Source organism: Hyaena hyaena, unplaced genomic scaffold (genome assembly GCF_003009895.1).
Source record: "Hyaena hyaena isolate Hyena2069 unplaced genomic scaffold, ASM300989v1 scaffold_1243, whole genome shotgun sequence".
NCBI classification, from domain to species: domain Eukaryota; kingdom Metazoa; phylum Chordata; class Mammalia; order Carnivora; family Hyaenidae; genus Hyaena; species Hyaena hyaena.
In genome coordinates, this window is record NW_024081881.1 from 46,230 (window position 1) to 71,403 (window position 25,174).

At 41.1% G+C, this 25,174-nt stretch overlaps 1 protein-coding gene across 1 annotated transcript in view; it reads left to right on the forward strand.

Moving 5' to 3' along the window:
* Positions 1–8,788: 8,788 nt before the first annotated feature.
* Positions 8,789–25,174, forward strand: part of LOC120224782 (extracellular matrix protein FRAS1) — a 415,754-nt gene continuing 399,368 nt past the window's right edge. Inside the window, exons 1-2 of the mRNA XM_039223043.1 lie at positions 8,789–8,864; positions 16,623–16,654. Coding sequence (XP_039078974.1) covers positions 8,789–8,864; positions 16,623–16,654 — 108 coding nt within the window. The remainder of the gene's footprint in view (positions 8,865–16,622; positions 16,655–25,174) is intronic.

Genomic DNA, 25,174 nt, shown 5'->3' on the forward strand with positions numbered 1-25,174 from the left:
CCTCAGTGAGGCCAGGGAAGGGAATATGGCTATAGTCGTTTTGGGTCAAAAGTGACCCAGCCCATTGTCTGAAACAGTACTGTCTAATAGAAACATAATGGGAGCCACATGTGACTCACATGAATAACTTTATTATTATTATTTTTGTTGTTATTACCAAATTTGAAGGTAATGCTTGTTCGTCTGATTTCCGTGTTTGTTATGTGTTTTTTATGTTGTAAATTAGGGTATAATTTACCCACAGTAAAATTTACTTTTTTTAGGGTACCATTCTGTGAGTTTGAACAAGTACATATGGTCACATAATCACTTTTACAAGCAAGTTTTAGAACACTTCTGTCTCTCCCCAGAATTACCCTGTGCCTTTTGTAGTCAATCCCTCCTAACCTCAGTCCCTGGCACTGGTGACCTATTTTCTGACCCTATGGTTTTGCTTTTCAACAATGCCATATAAATGGAATTACAGGGTACATAGCTTTTGGGTTTGGCTCTTTTCAGTTAGCATAATGCTTTTGAAATTCAACCATGCTCTGGTGTGTGGTTTGTTCCTTTTTGTTGCTGAATACTATTCCACTGTATGGATATACTACAGTTTATCTATTTCCCAGTTGAGGGACATTTAAGTTGTTCCCCAAATATTTTTGGTGACTAGTAAAGCCAATAGAATTATTGGCATTATTATGTGAACACAGGGTTTCATTTCTCTTGGGTAAACATTTACCAAGGAGAAGACTCAATCATAGTAAGTTCGTGTTTCATTTTTTAAGAAACCGTCAAACTATTTTCCAAAATGTCTGCACAATTTGACATTAACACCAGCAATATATATGAGAGTTCCAGTTGTTTCACATCATTGCCAGTGTTTGATTTTATCAGTTTTTAAAATTTACTCTAAAATTTTTATTTATTTATTTATTTATTTATTTATTTATTTATACCATTCTAATAGACGTGTAGTGGACATAAGTGAACCTAATTTTCTAGTAGCTATATTTTCAAAAATAAAAAGCAACAGGTAAAGTTAGTTTTAATAATATGTTTAACAGAATATATTCAAAATATTATCATTTCAACATGTAATTATTATAACAGTTAATGGGACATTTTATATTCTTTTTAAAAATTTTATTAAAAATTATAAAAAAGAGGGGGTCACCTGGGTGGCTCAGTAGCTAAGTGGCCGACTTCAGCTCATGACAGGTCATGAGCTTGTGGGATCAAGCCCTGCATCAGGCTCTGTGCTGACAGCTCAGAGCCTGGGGCCTGCTTCGGATTCTGTGTCTCCCTCTCTCTCTGACCCTCCCCTGCTCACACTGTGTCTCTCTCTCTCAAAAATAAACAAACATTAAAACATTAAAAAAAAATGAAAAATTTTATTAATGTTTATTTTTAAGAGAGAGAGAGAGACTGAGAGCATGAGGAGGAGATGAGCAGAGAGAGAGGGAGACGCAGAACCCAAAGCAGGCTCCAGGCTCTGAACTGTTAGCACAGAGCCCAATGTGGGACTTGAACTCACAAAGATCATGATCTGAATTGGATACTTAACTGACTGAGTCACGCAGATGCCCTTATATTCTTTTTTCTGATGTTTATTTATTTTGAGAGAAAGAGAGTATGAGCAGGGTAGGGGCAGAGAGAGAGAGAGAGAGAGAGAGAGAGAGAGAATCCCAAGCAGGCTCCGTGCTCAGCACAGAGCCCGACAGGGGCTAGAACTCATGAACGATGAGAACATGACCTGAGCTGAAATCAAGAATCAGACACTTAACCCACTGAACCACCCAGGTGCCCCGAGATATTTTATATTCTTTATTTGTGTGTTCTAAGTCCTTGCAATCTGATGTATAAAGCTCAGTAGGCACATGTGCATAGTGGCCACTGTATTGGACAGTACAGGTCTAGATCTAGTTACCAGCCTTGCCTAACTATGAGTGGGCTAAGGAAAAACGTGAAATCCCATGTATCCAGGAAATGTGGGTGAGTGCTAGTGTTGTCTATCACAAAGGCAGAGTGAAGAGAAAGACAGAAATCAGCTCCTTTATGACATCATTTAAAGTACTAAATTGAACCCAATCTGAAGATCTTCTAAAGAAAGCCTTAGTTTCTAATTATGACAGACAGTAATTGCCATGTATAGTTTAAGATAGTTTGAATTAGCTGATTCTGTTATTTGAAAATTCCTCCAACAATTATATATGCATTTAGTATAGAAGAATGTGAAAATATAGGCAAGCTAAAAAAAGAAATTAAGTCACCTGCAATCTCAGATAATATTTTGGTGTATAACTGACCTTTGAACCACATGAGGGTTAGGGGTACTGACCTCCTGCATAGTCAAAAATCTATCTATAACTTTTGATTCACCCAAAACTTAATAGCTCACCTTTGACTGGAAATCTATTAATACATAGTCAATTAATACATATTTTGTATGTTGTATGTATTATATACTGTATTCTTACTATAAAGGAAGCTACAGAAAATAAAATATTATTAAGAAAATCACAAGAGAAAATACATTTATAGTACTGTACTGTATTTATATAAAAAAATTCATTTATACGTGGGCCTGCAGAGTTCAAACCTGGATTGTTCGAAGGTCAACTGTATATCTTTTGAGATGTGTGTGTATAAATGTTAAAGCACATGTCTATAAGCAAAAGCATGGGAACATTGTATTATTATCACATAACCTATGTTTTTCACCTGAAAATATTTTGAAAACATCTTTCCATGTCAGTAAATATATGTTTAAACTATAATTTTAAATCTCTATATAATATTTCGTTTTATGGAAAAGTCACAGTCTATTCAACCCATTCTGTATTATAAGCGGTTCAGAATATTTCATTGTTTAAGCTGGGGCAAGGGCAGAGGTGGTGTGTATTTTGAAATAGCTTCTTATCTGAAGCAAAAGCAAAGAGCATCCGGAAATCATGTTTCCTTTATTTGCACCTCTTCTTTTTATACCTGACCTCTTCTCACTTCTTTCAGTGGAAATAAATACAAGAGGGAATATACAGCTCAGCCAGGTGACTAGATGACTAGTAAAATTCAAAAAATCAGTTTATTACAAAGTTTTCAGTAATTTTTTCTCATTGCCATGACTACATTGTACTTATTACCAGTATTGATAAGATAGACAAGTATTCTAGGTGTAAATAGAAGATACTTAGTGATACAGAGAATAAAAAATGAAGTTAAACAAATCTAGATGTAAGTTTGCAATAGTAAAGTGCAGGATGAATCAGGTCCAGTCCTATAGGACTTTTATTTCTAAAACAAAACCCAGTGTAGTCTGAGTGGGAAAGAACTTGATTAAATGTGCTGAGATTGACCCAGTTTCCTCTTTTGGCTGCTGTTGCCATTTGGCATTTTCAGTGACCTCTGATGCTTGGCTTTCTGCTGTGTTGTTACTCTAGGCACAAGGGTGATATTAAAAATATTTGACAACAGTGATGCAGGGGTATCAACCAATAAGAAGAGACTCCAACCTACCACAATTGCTACAACTAAACCAGTGTATAAGTTTAGGTGGTTGTCCCAAATGGGGAAGCTCAAACAAGGAAACAAACAAACAAAAACCTTGGTAAGGTTTGTGGTTTTTGTTTATTTTCTTCCAAGAAAAAATTCTAGATATGGAGCCTTTTTTGGGGGGGTTGGCCTTATATGTCTTTCCATTGACACTGCTAAGGAAGCTCTTCTTTCCCACAAAAATAAATGGTAGATAGTGACTTCCTTTCTGTAAAGGAATACTTAAGTTCATAGAAAAGGATTAATATACTAAACACATAAAGAACTCTTATAATTCTATATAGAATCAAAAATCCTATTAGCAGAAATATAAAGAGACCATTCAGACACACACAAAGAAATACAATAAAAAAAGAAAAGTTGTTTTACTTTACTAATAAACAAAGAGATGCAGATTTAAAAAGTACATGTATTTCACTTGGCTAACATCTGTTAGGTGGCCAACGTGTCAGATATGGTGCTAAGCATTTTTATTTTATTTAATGCAAACAGAGGTCCTGTTAGGACTTTCCATGGAATGGACTTTTATTACAATGCCCATTTCTTAGGCAGGGAATCTGAGGTTCAGGGAGGGTAATATGCCTGAGGTGACATAGTTAATAAATTGTATTAAACCAAATGCCATTTCACCTTTTGAGATTAACAAAGATTAAATGACAGGTATCAAAATGAAAAGTATGCATCCCTTTGATCCAGCACTTTGGCCTCCAAAATTTACCCCAGGGAAATAATTGGGTAAGCGCACAAAGGACTTTTATAAGGATGTTTGGGGCTGCATTATTTATAACAGCAAAAAACCGGGAACAATGTAAATGTTCTTATCAGAGGATTTGCTTAATATATAAAGACCTATCCATACCATACAAACCCAAGCAGCTCTAAAAAAGAATGGGATAGATCAATATGATTTGGCTTAGAATGTTGTGGTCTAGCTATACTGTTCAGTGGGAGGAAAAAAAAAGGCAGGTTACAAAATAGCACGTAAATTATGACTCTATTTTTGTAGAAAGAATTATGTTCAGTTAAGCAGAGAAAAATGTTTGAATGTGTTTACTGTTCTTATTCTTATGGATGGGTTAGATTACAGCAGAGCCCATCAGTATTTACTTCTATTATTCATTTATTCTTTTTGGTATAACTATTTGAAGCAGGAAAACAAAGGCAACAAATATTGTCACATGTTGAAACTGACAAACCAGAACAAAAGCAGTAACACTGCAGGATCACGCCCAGGGCAGGTACAAGAAGAAAGATGTGATAGAAGACTCAACTCAAGGGTGGGGTTGTGCAGAAAGAAGACAGTGACAAGCAGAGGAACTGGGGCAGAAGGGAGAAAAGGAAAGGAGAATAAAGTGGACCAATAGGAAAGTAAAGATAAGTTGGAGAAACAATAGAACAGTTGCAACAAAGGTCAAGAAAGCACTAGTGTCAGCAGGGGAGGTTCAAGGGAGGCTTTGCTAAGAGGCAAGATAGTGTAGCTAAGGATAGTTAAGATAGTTAAGAGCAGGGCCTCTGGAGTAGATCAGTACAGTTAGTGCTCACTAAGTATCCATGTTTCCCCCTATGGGCCTGGCCATTTTTGCAGTTAGGTTGGGGCCATATAACTCATTCTTGCCACTGGACTCTAAGAGGAAGGGATAAGGCCCTTAGGGGTATTGCAATACCCCCTTTATCACTTTCTTACCCATATGTGGAAGCTGCATGCCATGTGTTCCACCATGCCCTAGCAACAAGAAGTCACCTATGCCCAGGGCCAGGATGTGATTGAGAAATAAACTTTTGTTGTCTGAAGACACTACAGTTTGGGGGGTTGCCTGCGTTTGCAGCTGGCACTGCTTGCTCTAATACTCTTTGCCATTTATTAGCCATCTGACTTTGGACAGATTACTTAACCCTCTGAGTATCAGTATTTCTCCTCTAAATGGAAATAATAATGGTACCTGTCTCATAGGGTTAAATGTGAAAGTGTACAGTGTTAGGCTATTGTTATTCTTCTGTGTGTTAGCTATTATTGTTTTTGCTATCATTTACAGGAGGAATTGATAAATAAGTTCCCCAGACTGGGCAGCACCGAGGCCAGGGAAATGTCAGTAGGTGACAATAGGGCCAATCCAAGGAGATACTATGGGACATATTAACAGAAGTTGTGGAGGCTAGGCGTGTAAGTGAAGAGCACTGAAGCTACAGAACCAGGTATCTCTGGTTCTGGCTAGTGATCTCTCAATTCCTTGCCCGGGGAAGCATTGGTTGTTGGAATGAAGCACTCATTTGGAGAGGTTAACTTATAGAGATAAGCTAGTTACTATTAGTTCCATATGCATAAAAATGCCTACTAAATTTCTAGCATAATGTAATAGATTATGCTAGTATAATTCTGTTCCTGACACCTCAATTTAGGTGCCCACGGAAAAGGCTAAATGTGTCTAATATTACTGATGGGTTGACCCTTTCAACTATTTGATCATCTTGGGGTGAGACTCTGGGGATACCTGCTTTCTCCCTAATTAGGGCTGAGGGGAGAGGGAGGGAGGATAATGTATGTGGGCCAGTGTGGGCACCTGTGCAGGCTGTTGTTGGAGCGGGGCAGCGAGCGGGATGTTCTATAGAAATACTGCATATGATGTATTGGGAGTAACTTGGAAATGCTGTTCTCCCAATCCTCCTTCCTTTATCTCCTTTCCTTTTTTATTTTATTTATTTTTTTAATGTTTATTTATTTTTGAGAAAGAGAGACAGAGAGACAGAGAGACAGAGAGACAGAGCGTGCATAGGGAAGGAGCAGAGAGAGAGGGAGACACAGCATCTCAAACAGGCTCCGGGCTCTGAGCTGTCAGCACAGAGCCTGACTCGGGGCTCAAACTCACAAACCGTGAGATCATGACCTGAGCCGAAGTCAGACGCTCAACCGACTGAATCACCCAGGCACCCCTAGAATGTGAACTTTCTAAATGAAAAAAGAGGAAGGGGTCTTTTTGGGGGGAGGGGATGTTAAAACACCCCACTGCACTTGATGTGGCCACTACTTTCAGGGACTATTTAACTCAGTCCATTCTTTCAACAAACGTTTAATAAGCATCTAATACTCTGTATTTCAGGTATAAAGGTGATAAACATTCTCTGTTCCTGAGATCCTCACAACCCAGGAGAGACTAAGGGTGAGTTGCAAAAACCCTGGCTCCTCTAAAAACTCAAAAATCAGTGCCAGGTTGTTAGAGGTTCCCATTTTGCTCTGGCTAAATAGTAATAGATAGATAGATCTCGGTTATCTGCCAGTGACAACTCTCTAAGTTATATGTGTTCCAAGTAGCGGCTGACAGCATTAGCACATTCGCCCGCTTTTAGGATGGTTGTAAAGACTGAAAACAAGTGGGTCCCCCACCGTTTCAAAGCCCAGCGTGTGCTGCTTGGACAAAGTCCCCTTCAATACGCTCAATACGCTCACCCGTGTCAGGTCAACTAAAGGAACCAGGACGTCTTTCCTCAGGGTCAGTGAGATCTCAGCCAGCATCTCTCTTGAGGCGGCCATTCTCAGCTTAGCGACTAACCCAAGACCAGCTCTTTTTATGTGGTCATACAAAAATTGCTGTCGTCGCTCAGTCCTGACCAGAACCAAGGCCTCCACTCTTCAAGTGTGCTCCCCAATCTGCCTAGCCCAGAGGTTTACTTCCCAGTCACTGGCATTTGGGGGCGCAGCTGGAGCCACCTCGCCAAGACCGCCTAGACTGACAGCCTCTCTGCGGGAGGTAAAGGTGCATTCGCGGTGGGAGGCCCCGCCCGGGACACACAAGCCAAGACCCTCCCAAGGCTGCTGGTAAAACCCACGGTGGGACAACCGGAGGGATCCCAGAACGAGCGAGATGGATCAGGTCCGCCTCACGCACTTAGTCCAGCAGGAGTGGCGGGGTAAGGGGGTGGAGGCGACAGGGCCTTTGAATGGCGGGTATAACCCCTTCCGGGATGGATCCCTCCTGAATTGAGAGCTGAGGACCAGGCTCGCAGGTTCTCAGTGAGGAAGGACCACACCATCACCGCCCCCCATCCCCTCCACCCCCGTCTCCCCAGTGTGACCACTTTTGATCCCGCCCCAGACAAAGGCAATCTGAGCTCCAGCAGGACGAATAAGGGGATCAGGTTGCTCTCTCGGCCTCCCCTCACTGCCCCCTCCTAGATTCTCCCCCTCCCCACGTGACTCTCTGGAATCTCTGCCAAAGCTCCGAGTCCCTGGGTCCATTTTCACACCGAGCAAAGGAGAGACGAAGGAGGGGAGAGAGGCGGAGGAAGGCGGAGCGTGTGTCCTTTAAACGCTGGGATCCAGAGGGGACCTTATTTTGTGCGTATCCGGGCTCTCTAGTCCGAGCGGCAGCCTTGAGTTCGGGATTCTTTCCAGCCTCGCTGGCTCTTTCCACCGTGCATTTAAAATTATGGCTCCTCCTGCACTCGCGTAATCACACCTCCACCCTGCAGATCAGCTCCGGGTGTACAGGCCGCGCCCCCACAGCCCTCCTCACCCGGGAGAAGGGCGGAGGCGAGAAAGTAGCAGCAGCGCCCCCCGAGCCGCCGCCCCCGTTCTTTTCGAGGAAGCTTTCGAACCGGCTACTGCAGGGAGCGCAGCCCGAGGCGGCGCCGTGCTGGCTGCAGCGCCGCGGAGTCCCGGGAGCTTCCCGCAGCGCGGCACAAAGTTTCCAGCGAGCGGCCGGCGGGGGCTGAGGTCCGCTGAGCCCGGCGGCGCGACCTAGGGGTGGGTGGGTCTTTCTGGGCTCCCGGCGCCCCCCTCTGCCGACGCAGCGCCGACGTAGAGTGTCAAGCGAACTTTAAAAAGCTGCTCCAGACCAACCTGCGCGGGGATCTCCACGGTCGGGGACCCAGGGGCGGCCGTGTCGGGTCTAGGAGAAATGCTGGGAGGTCCGATCAGCCTGTGACGGGAACTTTCTGGAGAGTCTACCACGGAGAACTGCGCTCTGCCTCCTCTTTCATTCTCCAAGCTCAGCCCACGTTCGCGTCCGGCTTCGCTAGAGAACTGAGCGCGCGCTCCGCCCCGGCAGTGGGTGAATTGAATCCCCCCACCCGCCCGGCGCCTCCGAGCTGCTGAAGAGTGTCACCTGAGGCCAGGGCAGCGCCGCATTTCCCTGGAGGTCGCCGCCCGCCACCCCCCGCTCTCGGCGCGCGCCAGCCCGGGCGCCAGCGCCAGTGTTTGGCGCGAGAGCTGGTTCTTGGATGCTGAAGGCTGGGCTCTTCCAGTGTGGGTGTCGAAGCGGCAATGGGTGCCTTCAAAGTGTGGCTCGGGGTGGCCCTAGCACTGGCGGAATTTGCAGCATTGCCTCATCATTCCGAAGGTGAGAGAGCGGTGCCTCCCCCCACCCCTCTCCCCAGTGTGTGTGTGTGTGTGTGTGTGTGTGTGTGTGTGTGGGCGCGCGCGCGCGCGAGCGAGCGAGCAAGAGAGGGAGGGAGAAGGAGAGATCGTGCCATTTAAAAAGCCAAGCGTGTTTATGGTATTGGGGGTCGGTGGAAGTTTCTTTGGGGGGGGTGGGGGGGTGAGAGTCGAACTGGAGTGGGCTCTTTTTATGAGAAGATTCCTCCTCCTTGATTGTTTTGCATTCAAATCACAAGCCCGTCTCCCGCCTCTGTCTCTCTGCCCTAAAGTGCATTTGGGTGGGTGGGTGGGTGGCCAATTAAGGTGGCATCTCCGAGACCGGATTCTCTTTTTCCCCCACTTCCCCACTGCCCCCAACCGACAGCAACTACATGAAGCGTAGGTGAGGAGCGAACAATTGCTCTTACCTGAGTAAAAATACCTCCGCCCCCACGAAACAAAAATCCGGCACCTTAAAGCCCTCTCCACTCTCCCGCCCTCTTCGCCCCAGAAAAGTCTCCCTGTAAAGCCCAGTGAAGATTTTATAACTGGATAGTTAGAGCACGTTCTGACGTAGACAATTGAAATGCACTAAGAGAAATCTCCCTAGTACAGGGAGGCACGAGCCTGCCTGCTTCCCTAGGGGGGAAAAAGTGAATAATAAGAGTTTAGCTTCATTCCTGGTTTTCCTCCGGGGCTCCAACCTGTGTGTAAATCCCCGAGCTGGGGGAGGGAAAGGACACAGTGGGAATTGTCGCCATGATAGCAAACGCAGTCTGGGCTCAGGCAAATAAATGAATCAATAAGTATTTTAAGAGTTCGGGGGTCATGGGATGGCGGGCCTGGAGACGCGAGGCGCTGTGAGTTCCCACCTGCTCCGAGGAGACGGGAAAGTCGTCTAGTTAGTGCTCTTGAGAGGGGGAAGGGTGCCGGCAGACTCGGAGGGCGACGGCTTAATCCGCCGCGCCCGGCTCTCGGCTTCCCCTCCCGGCTCCATTCATTATTCATCCAGCTGCGGGAAGAAGAGTTCACCTGCTCCGCCGCAAATCAGAGCGGCGGCGGCGGCGACGGCGGGCGCGGGGCGGGGCCTTAGCCTGCTGCCGGGTTGGGGCCGCTTCGGGGTGCGGAGCCCGGGCGCGGGGCTGGGGGCGGCGGGAAGCCAAGGCCGAGGACAAAGCCTGCCTTGGACCTCCGGCCATCGGAGCAGCTGCCTTTTCCTTGCAGTTTCCCCGGAGAAAGTGGCGTGGCCTTGGAAGTCCACGCACGGTACTGGGGACTTTACCGTGGGTGGAGGTGACGCCTGCCCGCACCCTCCCGGGAAGCGTATAAGTACTTTCTCCCGGAAAAGCACGTCTGGGGACTGAGTGGACACGCTTTCAGTGGCATTACCTGTAGTAATGTCTTTACTGTATGTGTGCATACTTAAAAAAAAGTTATAGGGCTTAATTATAATAATAAAGAAGATGGGAGAGTTAATCCAGGCCACCCATATCAGAATTTGAGACTTAGAAAAATCATGTTTTCACTTGGTGGTGGCAGTGTCTTATTTAGAATCCTATCCCAGCAACGCGGAAAACGTGCTATCTCTCCCTGATAGCTCACCAGGGGGCGGTTGGAATGATGCAGTTTTTCAGAACCAAATCTCTAGAAATTACAAAAGCCATTATGATTAAGAGCCTGCAGGGTTCGCTCTTTGGAAGACTGGTTGGTACAATGGGCAAAGTTTAAGAATGTCCAAAGTCGTCTTATCCGGGAGGAAGAGGGCATGGCGCCAGGGGCGCTATTCCTCCAAAGATTATTTGGAAACTTCGCTTCTTACTGTTTCACCCCGCCTTCAGGGCATTCTAGAATCAGGTCACAAATTGGACTGATAGATGTCTGAGAGTTTCCATCCAAGTCGTAATGGTGCTTATCTAATAATGAATAAATGAATGAATGAATGTGGACATTTATTGAGCACTTTACTTGGCTTCCACTATGCTAAACACTTTGCATACATTATCTCATTTAATTAATTTAATTAAGTGATATCAGGCACACAGCCAAAAAAATCAGCTGCCATTTAATGAGACTTTTGATTCGCTTTTGTCAGGATTTTCTTTTTCTCTTAAAAATCAGAGCGTTGAAGTAAATTTAGGATGGAAAACTTAAGAATCTTACAGATTTCTTCAAGTTTTTATTATTAGCCTTGACAATGACTTTTAAAAAATTTATTTTAACGTTTACTTATTTTTGAGGCAGAGTGAGAACGAGAGAGACAAAGAGAGAGAGAGAGAGAGGCAGAGAGACAGGGAGACACAGAATCGGAAGCAGGTTCCAGACTCTGAGTTGTCAGCATGAACCCATGAACCAGGAGATCATGACCTGAGCCTAAATTGGAAGCTTAACCAACTGACCCACCCAGGTGCCCCAATGATCTTTAAAAATGGAAAAGAAGTAGTCACATGTGTGCTTCTTATGGTGTAACATACAGTTTGATACTTTGCTGACCAGTCTATGGCAGAATTTGTGTTTTCTTCTTAGAGCTCAGAGGGCATCTCATATATCCTTCACTAGAAGCATTGTAGAAGGATTGTACAAATTCTACAATTATAGTTGATGAAGGTGAGGTTTTGGTCTTCACGTAGCTGTGTGCTCACTGAGGATATAGGATGGTTCCTAATTAGTCTTACAGCTCTGCCTCAGTTTCTAGTATACACTAGGTGCTAAAAAAATATTGCTTAGATGAATGAGTATTGCCTAATCACAGTCTTTTGAATTAAGCTTAGACTGGCCTCTATGATAAGTGGCTGTATGACCTTGAATGAACCACCTAACTTCTTTGGGCTGGGGCTCTGTCATTTGCCAAATGCAGAAGTCAGCTGGCTAGGTGATAGCTGTCAAATGCTTTTGCTAATCATCCAACAAAGGAAAAAATATTTTCCTGCCTCCTTTGCTGCCTCCTTTGTGGTCACTTGCAACTTTCTGGTTCTGAATTTTGTTTAGTTATTAAAAGAAAAATGAATTTTTACAAGCAAATCATTGGCAGTGTTACTTTATGCTGTTTTATGTTGTCAAGCTGACAAATCACTATGATTCGAGAACTTAATTAAATCAAGAAGTCACAGAGAAACTAGTGAACGTGGCGGCTTTCTGAATCAGACAAGCTTTGCCATGACATGTTTTGGAGAAGTACATTTTGAGTTGTGTTGATCTGTGGAAGTCCCGCAAAGTAACGCTAGGTAGAACATGGTGGCTTGGAGATAGGAGAAGATTATTGAATTGGAGGTTGAGAGAATTGAGTTCTATCTAATCTGCGTCCCATCCTCCCCATGAGGCTTTTAGTCAATTCCACGATCTTCCAGGTTCTTCCTGTAAATGCTATTAATAGAATACATAGGAAGAGATAATTTGATAGACAGTGTGTTTTATTTATGGATCAGCATATTTGGTTCCACTCTTGGCTGGAGAGCTCCTTCTGTGTAAGATTTAATGCTTAACACTCAGTGTGAAGAAAGAGAAGACATTGACTGGGAGAGATAGCCTATCTCTTCATTCTTCCATTCCTCAAATCTTTATTGAGAGCTCATGTGTGCAGTTACTTCTGGTAGGGGGAATCATATTCCCCTACCCTGAGGAAGTTTGCATACCCAGAAATTGTTAATACTAGGAAAGCAGAAGTAGGGGAACATTGGTCCTTGGTGGGTTTCCCAATATTGAATAATTGCACTTTTGCATCTTTTGGCTTTTGTAACTACCTGCTAGTGAAAATAAAGAGCGTATTGCCATAGGCTCTTATTTTCATCATACTACATTTCTCTTCTCCTCTAGAGATTGGATTCTGTATATACATTGTTTGGTGAGGCCACAGCTGTCTGTAGTCACTGTTTTGGACTTAAGTGGCAATATCACTCAATTTTATTCAGACACAAGTAGTCATAAATACCCTCCACCACATGGCTCAGGAGAAGGGAGGAGAATACCACATGGCAGAGTTGGAGTCGTGTGCCAAGTCTTACAATAGTTCAAAAACAGTTGGCCCATTTTCATTTTAACTACACTATTAATTGATCTGAATCCTGGTTTACAATAATCAGGACATGAGCTGTCCTGTCAGTCCAGAAAATGGTTCTATTTTAACTATTCCACAGTGTACAAGCCATATGCTGAATTGCAACACAACATAAAGCTTGAACATTTAAATGTTAACTTGTGGCTGCTTGTTCCTAATGAGTCATATTTTTGTGATACTGTGCTCTCCAAATCTTTTCATGTCTTATGGCCATATATACCACTCTGACTTTGAATTAATGTGCCTGATATTTTATGGCTTTTGGATTTCACTTCTCAAGTTTACTCAGTTTACCAGGTACAGTTTCTGGAGTGAGTTGTTTCTTGATGAGAGTCCTGGTGCAACTTATATCTCAGATTTTCTCTGAAAACTTTAGATTTTATACACATAGCTCAAAATGTGCACAAGGGCTTAAACATAGATATTTACTTATTTAAATGACTATGAAGTAACATTTTGCCTGTGTGGCCTGCAAGACCAGAGTCAGCCGCATGGAGGAATGTCTCAGGATCTCGGCTTCCTTCTTGGCACTATGTGTGATCACTTCACCCTGCAAAACTCTGTGTACTTCCTCACAAGGACTTGGAATTTAAATTACCCAGCATCTCAGTTGTATCTATGCCCTAAAACTGGTGAAGTTGTTGGTCAGAGAATTCCAGCTTCTGTTGTCTCTTATGTTTCTTGTTTTCTCTTGAAGAAGGCCTGTTTCTTTTTCTAGATCCTCACCATCTGTCAGAATTCACCTTAAGCTGGAGTTTCCTTTAAAGCTCAAATAAAGCCGTAAATCTAAATGTCAGACAGAGCTGTACTCCTTCAGAAAAAAAGTGATGAGTGGAGAGTCACTTTGTTTTCTGTGTTATACGAGTTGATCAGTTAGTGGAAAGGCTTCTGCTCTAGTGCAAAACCAGAAGCTGTACCCAGCACCTCCTGCCAGCAAACCTCCCAACTTTATCAGTTGATGGGTGTGAGGAGTGTGCTAGTGTGGGAGAAATATGCTTGGTGTGGAAGACCGCATCTGGCATTGGGTGGTGATAAATGTTTGATAGGACTGGGCATCACACTGGAATGCTTTATTTTCTCAAGAGAGTAGAAATGAGGCTTTGGAAGCCGTGTTAATGTAGACTCATTTGTGCATCTGCCTTCTGGGTAGAACTGTTCCGTTTTAGGAAAGTCCTCTGAGGGCAAAGCTTATTTCTTTTGGAGTTGTACATCATGGAGCAACCCAAATTGAGTTATTTCCTTTTCCTAATGATGGAATTTATCAGCAGTTACAGACCGTTTTGACTGGAGTCGCTAGCAGATGTTTGGCTTAGCCAAGTGTGTATGTGATGCCACACTCAATGCTGCTTTATTTTTTAATGTTACATTGGGTTAGTAACATCTATCTGACTTTCCAGAAATGGGTTTTGATATGGGTAGTTGGATATTTCTTAAGATACTCGATTCCTTTTGGAGCTTTGAAAAGATAATTGGCTTTTGGAAGGTAATGCTATGTAGGAGGTCAGTAAAATTATTTGAAGATAGTCTTATTCTAAAGGTTAAATTTTGTTTGTTTATTCTAAGAGTAAAGTGTTGTTAAATTGTACCAAAGTGATGATCTTTGTGTTAAATTTTTTTTTAATGTTTTAGTTTAGAGAGAGAGAGAGAGGCAGAGAGGAGGACAGAGGATCCTAAGTAAGGATCTGCGCTGACAGCAGAGAGCCCAATGTAGGGCTTGAACTCATGAACCATGAGATTGTGACCTGAGCCAAAGTCAGACCCTTAACGAACTAAGCCACCCATGTGCCCCTGATCTTTGTGTTTATTTTTTAAACATCAGAAGTAATGGAATATATCCACTTAAGTAATTTAGAAATTGAATTATGTTGATATATATTTATTTGAGCTTTATAGGATTGTTTAATGTAGATACATACATATATGATTATATATATATATATTTATATATACATATATCTCTCATGATGTACCACAGACTGAAATACTCCTTTCTTTCTCTCTTTCTCTCTTTTCCTTCCTTCCTTCCTTCCTCCCTTCCTTCCTTCCTTCCTTCCTTCCTTCCTTCCTTCCTTCCTTCCTTCCTTCCTTCCTTCCTTCCACTAAGTCTTTCTTAAAAATAAGTGAGTTAAGAACTTTCTCCCAAGGTTTTGTCTCAAGTTATTCTTGTTTGAATGTCAAGGGCACAAAAGTCATCCCAATACATTTGCCCATAAAGATCTTTGATTCAGACCCCAAGTGTAAATAGCCATCTTATTTCTTTGAAGATTGTTCTTAATTCCATTATTGGTGCATAAGGCAGACTGGTCCTTTCCTGAGTAGTTAATATTTTTGAGATTTCACGAATGATCTGTTGGAGGCCAAGCACTGTAGGTAAAACATGTCCTTCCCTCTTTGGACCCCAAGTGCGGCCCATTGTCAAGCTGTGCTTCTGCTTTGGTATGTGCATGTTATTCCAATCTGTTTTGTAGCTTTGGTTTCTGAGAGAGTAGCTGTTAGCACAATACCCACATGTTTCTAGGTTAAAAAAACACCTGTTGTGCTGGTCAAAGATTTGGTTGAAAATGTGTTTGTTTTTTTAAATTAGGATTGCAATTGTATACTGTTTTTAAATATAACACTTGGAAAGATTTATTTTATGATAGTCTAGTTATTCAGAAAATATAGGCTGTCCCATTCACATTTAACCTTCTTTTCCATTTAGAAGCAAGTCATCTGTTGTTTTTTATTTGGTGCCTAATGAATGGAAAATAGAAAGATGTATCAGTTTATAACCAGCCTATTAGAAAGGAAAATTGAGAGAAAAGTGGGTGAAAAGAGTGTTGGCATTCAAGAGCTCAATAGAAGAGTTCTTTGCAAATAACTACAATCTCCACTGCTCTCTTATAAAATGTAATATCCCTAAAGAGGAACCTACTGTGTGAAAGGCAAGAAACATAATCAACCAGATTCCTAACTGGGTGCCTATTATGTGAAGAGTTAGGGAAGACAAAGAAGTAGAAGCCATCCCTGTCCCAAGAGGATCTAGACACTGTAGTGGCGTAGATGCAACAGTTCTACATCCTTAGCAAGGGTACTATAAGGAAGTACACAAGAATGAATTCACAAATGGATGATGTAGGCACTGAGTGCTAAAATGTGCCAAAGGGAGATGAGTATAATAGTCCTGTGGGCTTGAAAACTTTACGAAGGAGATGGGATCAAATTTAAGGAACCTGAATAGATCCAGCACATCTCCTGCAGGAAACAAAAATGCACAAAGGCATTGAGATATGGAAGTGTTATCACTAGATCCTAAGTTGGCCTTTTGGATCAGACTGGAGAATTTATGTAAGCAAAGAGGGGCAGAGAAGCCTGGATAAGTAAATTGGGACTAGATTATGGAGGCCTTGCTGATTTATCACATAGAAAAATATACACTGTATACATGCCATGCCATTATAAATACATTTATTTTAAAATTCAAATAATAAGTTTTAATGATGCTTTTCCTCATGCATGTCCAAGAAGTGTTGTTGTGTTGTATAGGTTTATTTCCCCAGGGGTAGAATGCTCAAGCTTTTAAGATTTTGGAAAAAGCACAATTTGCTGACTGTGATGCATGTAGATGCCGTTTTAGCCTACGTCTGCTGGGGCAGTGCCTGTTGGTCTCTTTTGCATTCCATTTAATTCTTGTTTTGTTTTTCCCTACAGGTGCTTGTGTCTATCAGGGATCCTTGTTGGCGGTAGGTCATTCTTCATATATTTGGTTTATTTCTTTCGAATGTAAAATGCTTGATTGGGGTTGCTGAGTGAGTGAGGTGACCCTATCGTTGTGAAATATGTTTATTTTCCTTCACAGTTGAGGATTATCCCTCATCTTGGCACAATCATGCTCAATTACTTAATACCTTTTCCAGAGTGAATTAGTTCCATTCGAATACTCAGGTATTGGGAAAGAAGTTCAAACACCCAACACAATTTGCATTCTATAGCTGTCCTTTGTGTTCTTTCAATCAGAAAGAAAATTAGATCCCATTCTCTTGTCAGATATGAACTAGGGCACAATTTGTTTATCTTCCCATTGCATTTGCTTCTTCCTTTGAATCTCCCTCCAAAAAAATAGTACAGTTATTAAACTGAGTACAATATGGAAGATTCCTGACTGTTGCTTTGAATTATAACTTTAAGTTTTGGTTAATAGCAAGCAGATTAACATTTTATCTCTGAACTTTTGCCATGTAGGGTAAAGTTGATTTTGAATTTAATGTCATGATGACTTGGGGGAAAAGCTGATGCAAGTCTCATGCATTTCTTTTCATTAATAATGTACTATGGTGCATAACAGTGTGTGAAAGCCTTATTGAAAAGACTGTCTACACTCCATCAACTCTAATAAATGGCGTGACAAGTCATTCTTCACCACTTTTTTTATTTTTGGTTTAATAAATGCTATAATAACAACAGAACTGAAATGGTTGGAGAGGGTTTGCTCATTTACTTTACAACCTGCTGTTGACATGTGTGATATTAATAAGTCATCTTGGATTATCCTCGTGGTGTTGGGATAGATGAGGAATATCTGAAATATCCAACAGTCTAGATAATTATAGATGTTCACAGTAATATTCTTGATTCTGAACTTTATGTAATATAGTTATTGCTCTGGAGATTTATGTTTCTCCCCTCGTATTTTTCTATTAAAGAATCAGGAGAAAGGCATTTTCCCTCTCTTTCTCATTCTTTCACAGCCTACTTTCCCTTGTGTTTCTTCTTTAATACATTTTAAGAATCATTTTAAAATCAAAGTGCTATGAAATATATCACCGGTTTTGGGGAACCGAGTAGATATTATAGACAAGTCAGTTATCCACATCAATACCAAGAAAATTGTTTGTTGTATGCAATATGATTGCATATAATTTATGTATATATTCAAGATATATATAATTTAAAAATACATTTTCATAGCTACTGATCTATCCAATACAATAGACTAGTGAAATAAGTAGATCATGTATTATTTTATACTCGCCTCCTCTTTAATGAAGAGCCAAGGATGAGACAGAGATTAAGAGATTTGCTAAAAGTGAATTGACCATTAAGGGATTGACCAGAGGAAGACAACATGTCTTCTTGCTGTTGTTCCTTTGTATCCAAAGCCTATCTTGTATTTTTGATACTCCTCTGTGTTATCGTGCATTCAAATATGAAAGCACCATGTACTTGGAGAGGGCAGTGCCATTCAAGTTAAAGCAGTTAACTTTACCCTTAACGGGTGATCTTGCTCTTCTTGGTTCCATGTCCTGGCTCCTTCCAGGGTTTATGGCTGCTCAGAGCTAGTATGCTGCATTGTGTTGCACCAGCACACTCCTGATCCCCACCAGTTGGCTTCTTTACTTACCAAGACTCTGGTACATGTGTTCCTAAACCCCCTCAAGCCTGATGTCTTATTGTAATTATGCGATTCAGCTAGAAAGACAGCATACTTGTTACAATAATAAAGATTATTATTATTATTTTTGAAAAATTTTAATATTTGTTTATTTTTGAGAAGGGGAGGAGGGGCAGAGAGAGAGAGGGAGACAGAATCTGAAGGAGGTTCCAGGCTCTGAGTTGTCAGCACAGAGCCCGAGGCGAGGCTCGAATTCACAAACCATGAGATCATGACTTGAGTCAAAGTCAGATGCTTAACCGACTGAGCCACCCAGGCGCCCCAGTAATAAAGATTATTATTAAACAAATATTTATTGAGTGACAGCTGTGGACCTACTATTCTAGGCACTGGGAATGCATCAGTAAACAAACAGATAAAATCTTTGCCCTCATGAAGCTTGAATTCTAACGAGTAAAATATATAGAATGTCAGGTAAGTGCTATGGAGAAAAACAAGAGGGGAAAGAGGAGATAACACTGACAAGGGTGGCTACTGGACACAGGGTGACCGGGACCGCCTCACTGAGAAGAATGCCATTTGAAGAAAGGCCTGAAAGTGGCCATTTTAAGAGCTAGTCTCTCTGGAGAATTCCAGAGAAGGAGAATAGCAAGGGTAAATCTGAAGCAGGAGCTAGCTTGGTCATTTGGAGAAGTGCATGGAGGTTGGAATGGCTGGAGAGCGTGATCTGGGGGCAGGATGGCAGGGGGCGAGGTCAGAGAAGTGGGCGGGGGCCTTGTATGGACGTTAGTTCTTCGGTAAGGTAAGGTGAGGTGTATTGGAGGAGCTACAGCAGAGGAATGACAAAATCTGACTTATAGTTTAATTAAGCTGCTGAAATGTGAATGTGAAAAGAAATAACGTTCTTGTTTCTAGGGAAACTATGGTGAATACTTTAAAAAGACTCCATAGAGGTGAGTCACTAAAAATTTGCTGTCAAATTAAGTGTAAGAGAAACAACTATAAAAGATTGAGGAAGAACAGAAATCCAGAGAGATTCTGCATTCGGATTTATTTGCTACCATTTTAAGTTCTAGTTCCATTTTAAGGAACCTTAAACTGGAAATGGTGGATGATACATTGTGTATGTAGTTAGTAGTCTGCATAATTCATTGCTGCTCTCTCTCCACCTGATCTGGTCTCGGAGAAAGGCATTGCTCCCACATCAAATTGAATGAATTGAATGAATGTACATTTTTGTGTTTTGAATTAAAATAAAGAGTTTAAGAGCACTTATATACTGTTTTAGGATTTTCTGATTAAACAACTCTTGGATGACAGTTTCTTTAGTAAGAGGCTTCACAGTTGGGCGCTGGCTGTGAGGATGGTGGTGTAACGTCCCTGTTCTAAATCCTGTAACTTCTACCCACACACAGTGTAGAGCTAGGAATGACTACAGAGATCGTGTATTCGGAACTCTCCATTGTATAGGTGAGAAAACTGGGGCAAAGGATGTGAAATTCTTGAACACAATCCATTTCTCAAATGAATAACCCAAAGTGAAGAGTGGGTCCAGTTGAAAGTAACAAAGCATCAGCTTTACCCAGAAGAATTCCAGAAAATGTATCAAGCAGATGAGAACATGGATCTAGTACTGGTTGCTGATTGCTAACTCTCAGCCTGTCTTGGGAGGATTTCCCACTGATACCTCTCCAGTCTCATCCCTTGTTGTCTGGGAAGCTGCCAGAGATGGTGGAACATTCATGATGCTTGTCTCCCGACAGACCTCATTCTGATTCTTCCTTCTCCACTACAAACCAGCTCTGTGACCTAGAGCAAGTTACAGGATCATCCTGAATGTCTGTTGCCTCCTGTGCAAAATGGGGATAAATAAATTCTCTCCTGAGGTGGTTTTGTAGAGCAAAGAAGACAATGTGGGGAGGACACTCAGGTACAGTGCATGGTATTTGCTTTTCTGGCATAACAAAATTCCTCTTTACCAGCCAAGAAGAATGACAAGAGGAAGGGGTAGTTGTTAAGTACCTACTATGTATTTCATACTGTCAACCATCCCAGGAAATAGGTGTTGTCTTTACTTTACAGATAGGGAAACCGAGGCTCAGAAGGTCTCAGTCACTTGTTCAAAAATTACACAGCTAGTCAGTGCTAGAAGGAGAGAGCATTCAAACCCAGTTCTGACTTGAGAGCTGTTTCACTGAGCAGCCTGTTTCTCTCCACCAAGCCAGTCCGCCTTTTGTCTCTGAACACAACTAGCTTATTTCACCTTCAGTTCTATACACCCACCCCCTCGCTGCTGCATCTGCCATGCATTTGTCTCTGCCAGTCACTGTCCTGACATCCTGCAAAAGCCAGTTGTCCCTGGCTAACCCCTTCTCATCTAACTGAGGCTCTCCTGTACTAACTAGATCCACCACACGATGCAAGAAATGTTTGGAGGGGGTCATTTGATCTTTAAAAGTATATATGCTATATTTTACACACACACACACACACACACACACACACACACACTCCCAACAATGTGTTGTGTTTGTCAGTTTTGCCAGCTGTATGGACTTGTGGTGACATTTTGGGGTAATTTTGTTCTAAGCTGCAGGTACTGCCTTTAGCTGTCTCTCTTCTCCTTTCTTTAACACTGTCTTCCCTACTTTTCTCTTCTTTCCATTCCTCAGGCCAAAAACTAACATGAATGGAGTCAAAATACCCAGGAAGATCCTATACCTTGAGAAACACCAAATTTTCTATTTTGGGGTGTGTTTCATGCCACATAATACCCTTGCCCTTGGGCTCTCAGGACTTTCTGTAATGACAGAAAGAGAGAAACGGAGAGCATGACCATTTTAAATCAGGAATCTATCTGGAGGAGACTACCTAGTTCATATGTTTAACTGTGATTGGGGCATTGAGTGTGAGGAGAAAACTAAATTACTTTATTTCAGTGTTTTAACGTATCTTCTGTTCTTTTCAACTATATTGAGTAGAAAGAATTTAACTTTCTTTTGGTATTACCATAAGTAAACAATTCTCTTTATTAGATTTTCCCTATGGGTGGGTAGTTGGACTCTTAACCTCAATTTTTACATCTGTAAAATGGAGTTTAAACTCTTTACTTCACAGGGTTGTTGTAAAAGTTAAAAGAGATCAACATGAAGCAGTCAGTTTTGTGCCTGTGACCTAGACCTACAACGCTCAGTGCAGGTCAGCTGCTGCTATTGTTGCTGTAAGCATCTGTAATTGGGAGAGTTGCACAAAACTATTTTTCTCTAGATCAAAAGTGTTAAGTGTTGAATTTTTCCTACTTGGAATACTTTTGTTCACAAACGCTAACAAAGTATATTATGAGACACTAACTTTTAACACATTTGAAAGAAAAAAAATTCAGGGACAATTAAAAATGTGGAGGGTTTACTTCACTACTCTATAGTATGTCACAGTAGAAAGATCCAGGCTTTGAGTTTGAATCCTAATACTGCTACAGACTGCTGTGTGGCCTCAGGTACCATGTTTTATACAGCCGAGTCTCAATTTCATCTTCTATATAATGAAGATTGTATTCCTTGTAGGGTTGATGTGAGGATTAACTGAGAACATGCTTGTGAAAGAACTCAGAACTGTGCTTGGCAAGAAACTGACTGCTCACATCATCTAGGTGACAAAAAATGTTGGAGTGGAAATGACTGAGTGGTAGAAGCCAGGGTGTCTTGGTTTGTGTCCTGGCTGTGTAATTACTAGCTATGTAGCACTGAGTAAGTCACTTGAATGAAAGCTCTCAGTTTCTAAATTTATTACATGAGAGCATTAGATTCTCTCCAAGATGCCTTAGCTCAGTGCTACCCAATAGAACTCTCTGTGCTGGTGGAAATGTTCCATAGCTACACTGTCCAGTATGGTAGGCATGAACTACATGTAGTTACGGGTTATGGAGTACTTGAGATGTGGCTGGTGACGCTAGGAGACTGATTCTAAAATTTTTCTTAATGCTAATTAATTAAAAAATGAAAATATAAATAGCCTCATATAATTCATGGTCATTGTAATCTACCATGCAGCTTTAAAGCTTTAAAATTCTTAACATACAGTACTTAAACTTGAATTGTAGTCTCATGTGTGGTGCTCATCCCAAGTGAAGCCTCACTGTAGTGTTGTTAGCAGTTGTGAAGAAGTTCACAAGAAATTTGTTGTAGTGCCTGAGTTTGCTCTTTGTTTATATGGTTTGAGCAGTTTGAAGGCCATCTTAGTTATAACACTACTTTCCCCATTTTACTTGATATGTTTTCCTGAGTGAAAGGAAAGGGGTGGAGTTATAGCTGGGCCTTCACCTGCAATCACTTTACATATACCATTAAAATTATTTTCTAGCTTTGTTGAGTTATAATTGACAAATAAAAATTGTATGTATTTCAGATGTACTACTTGGTGATATGATATATGTATATATTGTGAAAAAATCACCACAATCAAGCTAAGTAACTTACCCATCACCTCACTTAGTTACCATTTTCTTTCTTTGTTTCTTTCTTTTTTTTGGTGTGAGAATATTTAATATCTACCCTCCTAGCATGAACACTGGGTATTATATGTAAGTGATGAATCACTAAGTTCTACTCCTAAAACTATTATTATACCATTTGTTAACTAACTGGAATTTAAATAAAAACTTGAAACAAACAAAAATCTACCCTCCTAGCAGATTTAAAGTATACAATGCCGTATTATTAACTATAGTCACATTGTTGTGTATTAGACCTCTAGGATTTGTTCATCTTCTTAACTCACATAATTGCCCCAGCCCCTGGGAACCACCATTTTCCTCTCTGCTCTAAGAGTATGACTATTTTAGATTCTATATACAAATGAGATTATACAGTATTCGACTTTCTGCATCTGACTTATTTCACTCAGCACAATGTTCTCCAGGTCCACCCAGCGTGTTGCAAATGGCAGGATTTCCTACCTTGTTTAAGGCTAAATAATATTTCATTGGATATATACACCACCTTTTCTTTATCCATTAATCAGCTGATGGATTTTTAGATTGTTTCTATATCTTGGCTATTGTGACTAGTGCTAAGCTGAACATGGGAGTGAAGATATCTCTTCCAGATCCTGGTTTTGTGAAATCCCGATTTACCACCTCACACCTGTCAGAATGGCTAAAATTAACAGCACAGGAAAACAATAGATGTTGGTGAGGATGTGGAGAAAGAGGAACATTTTTGCCTTGTTGGTGGAAATGCAAACTGGTGCAGCCATTCTGAAACTGTATGGGGGTTCCTCAAAAAGTTAAAAATAGAACTATTCTGGGGTGCCTGGGTGGCTCAGTTGGTTGTGTGTTCGACTTTGGCTCAAGTTGTGATCTCGTGGTCTGTGAGTTTGATCCTCGTGTTGGGCACTGTACTGACAGTTCAGAACCTGGAGCCTACTTCAGATTCTGTGTGTGTGTCTCTCTCTGTCAAAAGTAAAAATAAACGTAAATTAAAAAAATAGAAGTATCCTATGACCCAGCAATTGCACCCCTAGGTATTTACCCAAAAAATACAAAAATGCTGATTTGAAGGTGCACATGCCCTTGTATATTATAGGAGCCTTATCAATAATAGCCAAATGATGGGTATTGTATATATAATGAAATTATAATTATAACTTATATATATTTATAAATATATAAATTATATACAATGGAATATTACTCAGCCATGAAGAGTGAAATCTTGCCATTTGTGATGATGTGGATGGAGTTAAAGAGTATTATGCTAAGTGACATAAGTCAGTCAAAGAAAAGTACCATATGATTTCACTTACATGTGGAACTTAAGAAACAAAATGGATGAACAGAGGGAAAGGGGAAAGAAAAGAGGGAAGCAAACCATAAGAGACTCTTAACTATAGAGAACAAACCGAGGGTTGCTGGAGGGGAGGGAGGTGGGGGATGTGTTAAATGGGTAATGGCTAGAAAGGAGGGCACCTGGATTGAGCACTGGGTGTTACATGCAAGTGATGAATCACTAAATTCTACTCTTGAAACCAATACTATACTATATGTTAACTAACTGGAATTTAAATAAAAATTTGGAAAAAACCAAACCAAACCAACAAAAAAGATCCTGACTTCATTTCCTTGGGTATATACCCAGAAGTTGGATGGCTGGATCATAAGGTAGTTCTATTTTTAATTTTTTTGAGGAAGCTCCATATTGTTACATTTTCACCAACAGTGTGCAAGGGTCCCCTTTTTTCCTTGTCAACCCTTGTTTTCTGTCTTTTTGATAATAGCTATCTTAAAAGGTATGAGATTATATCTCATTGAAATTTCTGGTTTGTATCTATTAAGGTTTTTACAAAATATTTTTCATGTTTTGTCAAAGTCCAATATACTTGGAGCGTTGTCCACTGTTTAGACGATGACAGAGAAACACTGGGAATTTCTGGTTTAATCTGTAGGCTTTGTTTATTAGGGCTAAGAAGATAAAGGAAGACAATTCAGGCTCTTCTTTGCTAGTCTCCTTTTTAAAAAATCAGTGTGCTATAGCATCACTTTCTTTTATTTGAAAATCTAACACAAAAGAGACCCTTAGAAATGAAAATGTCTCAGATTTGCATTTGTGCTGGTATTTATCAACATGCTCAAGAGATTTTATGTAGAAGAGAACTAAAGAAAATTTGGAAGCATACTCTATTAAGTGCCCAAAGTTCCCCTAAACTCTTAGTGAATATTGGCCAGTGGCTACTATTAAACACTCTGAGCTTTGTAGCAGTGTGGGGGAATACTTGGCATCCTGTGGATACACTCAGAAGGGAAGCAATAAAAGCAGCCATTCCTTAATTTCCCTTAAGGGTACTATTGGGTATTGTAGGATATTGTTGTTTTTTG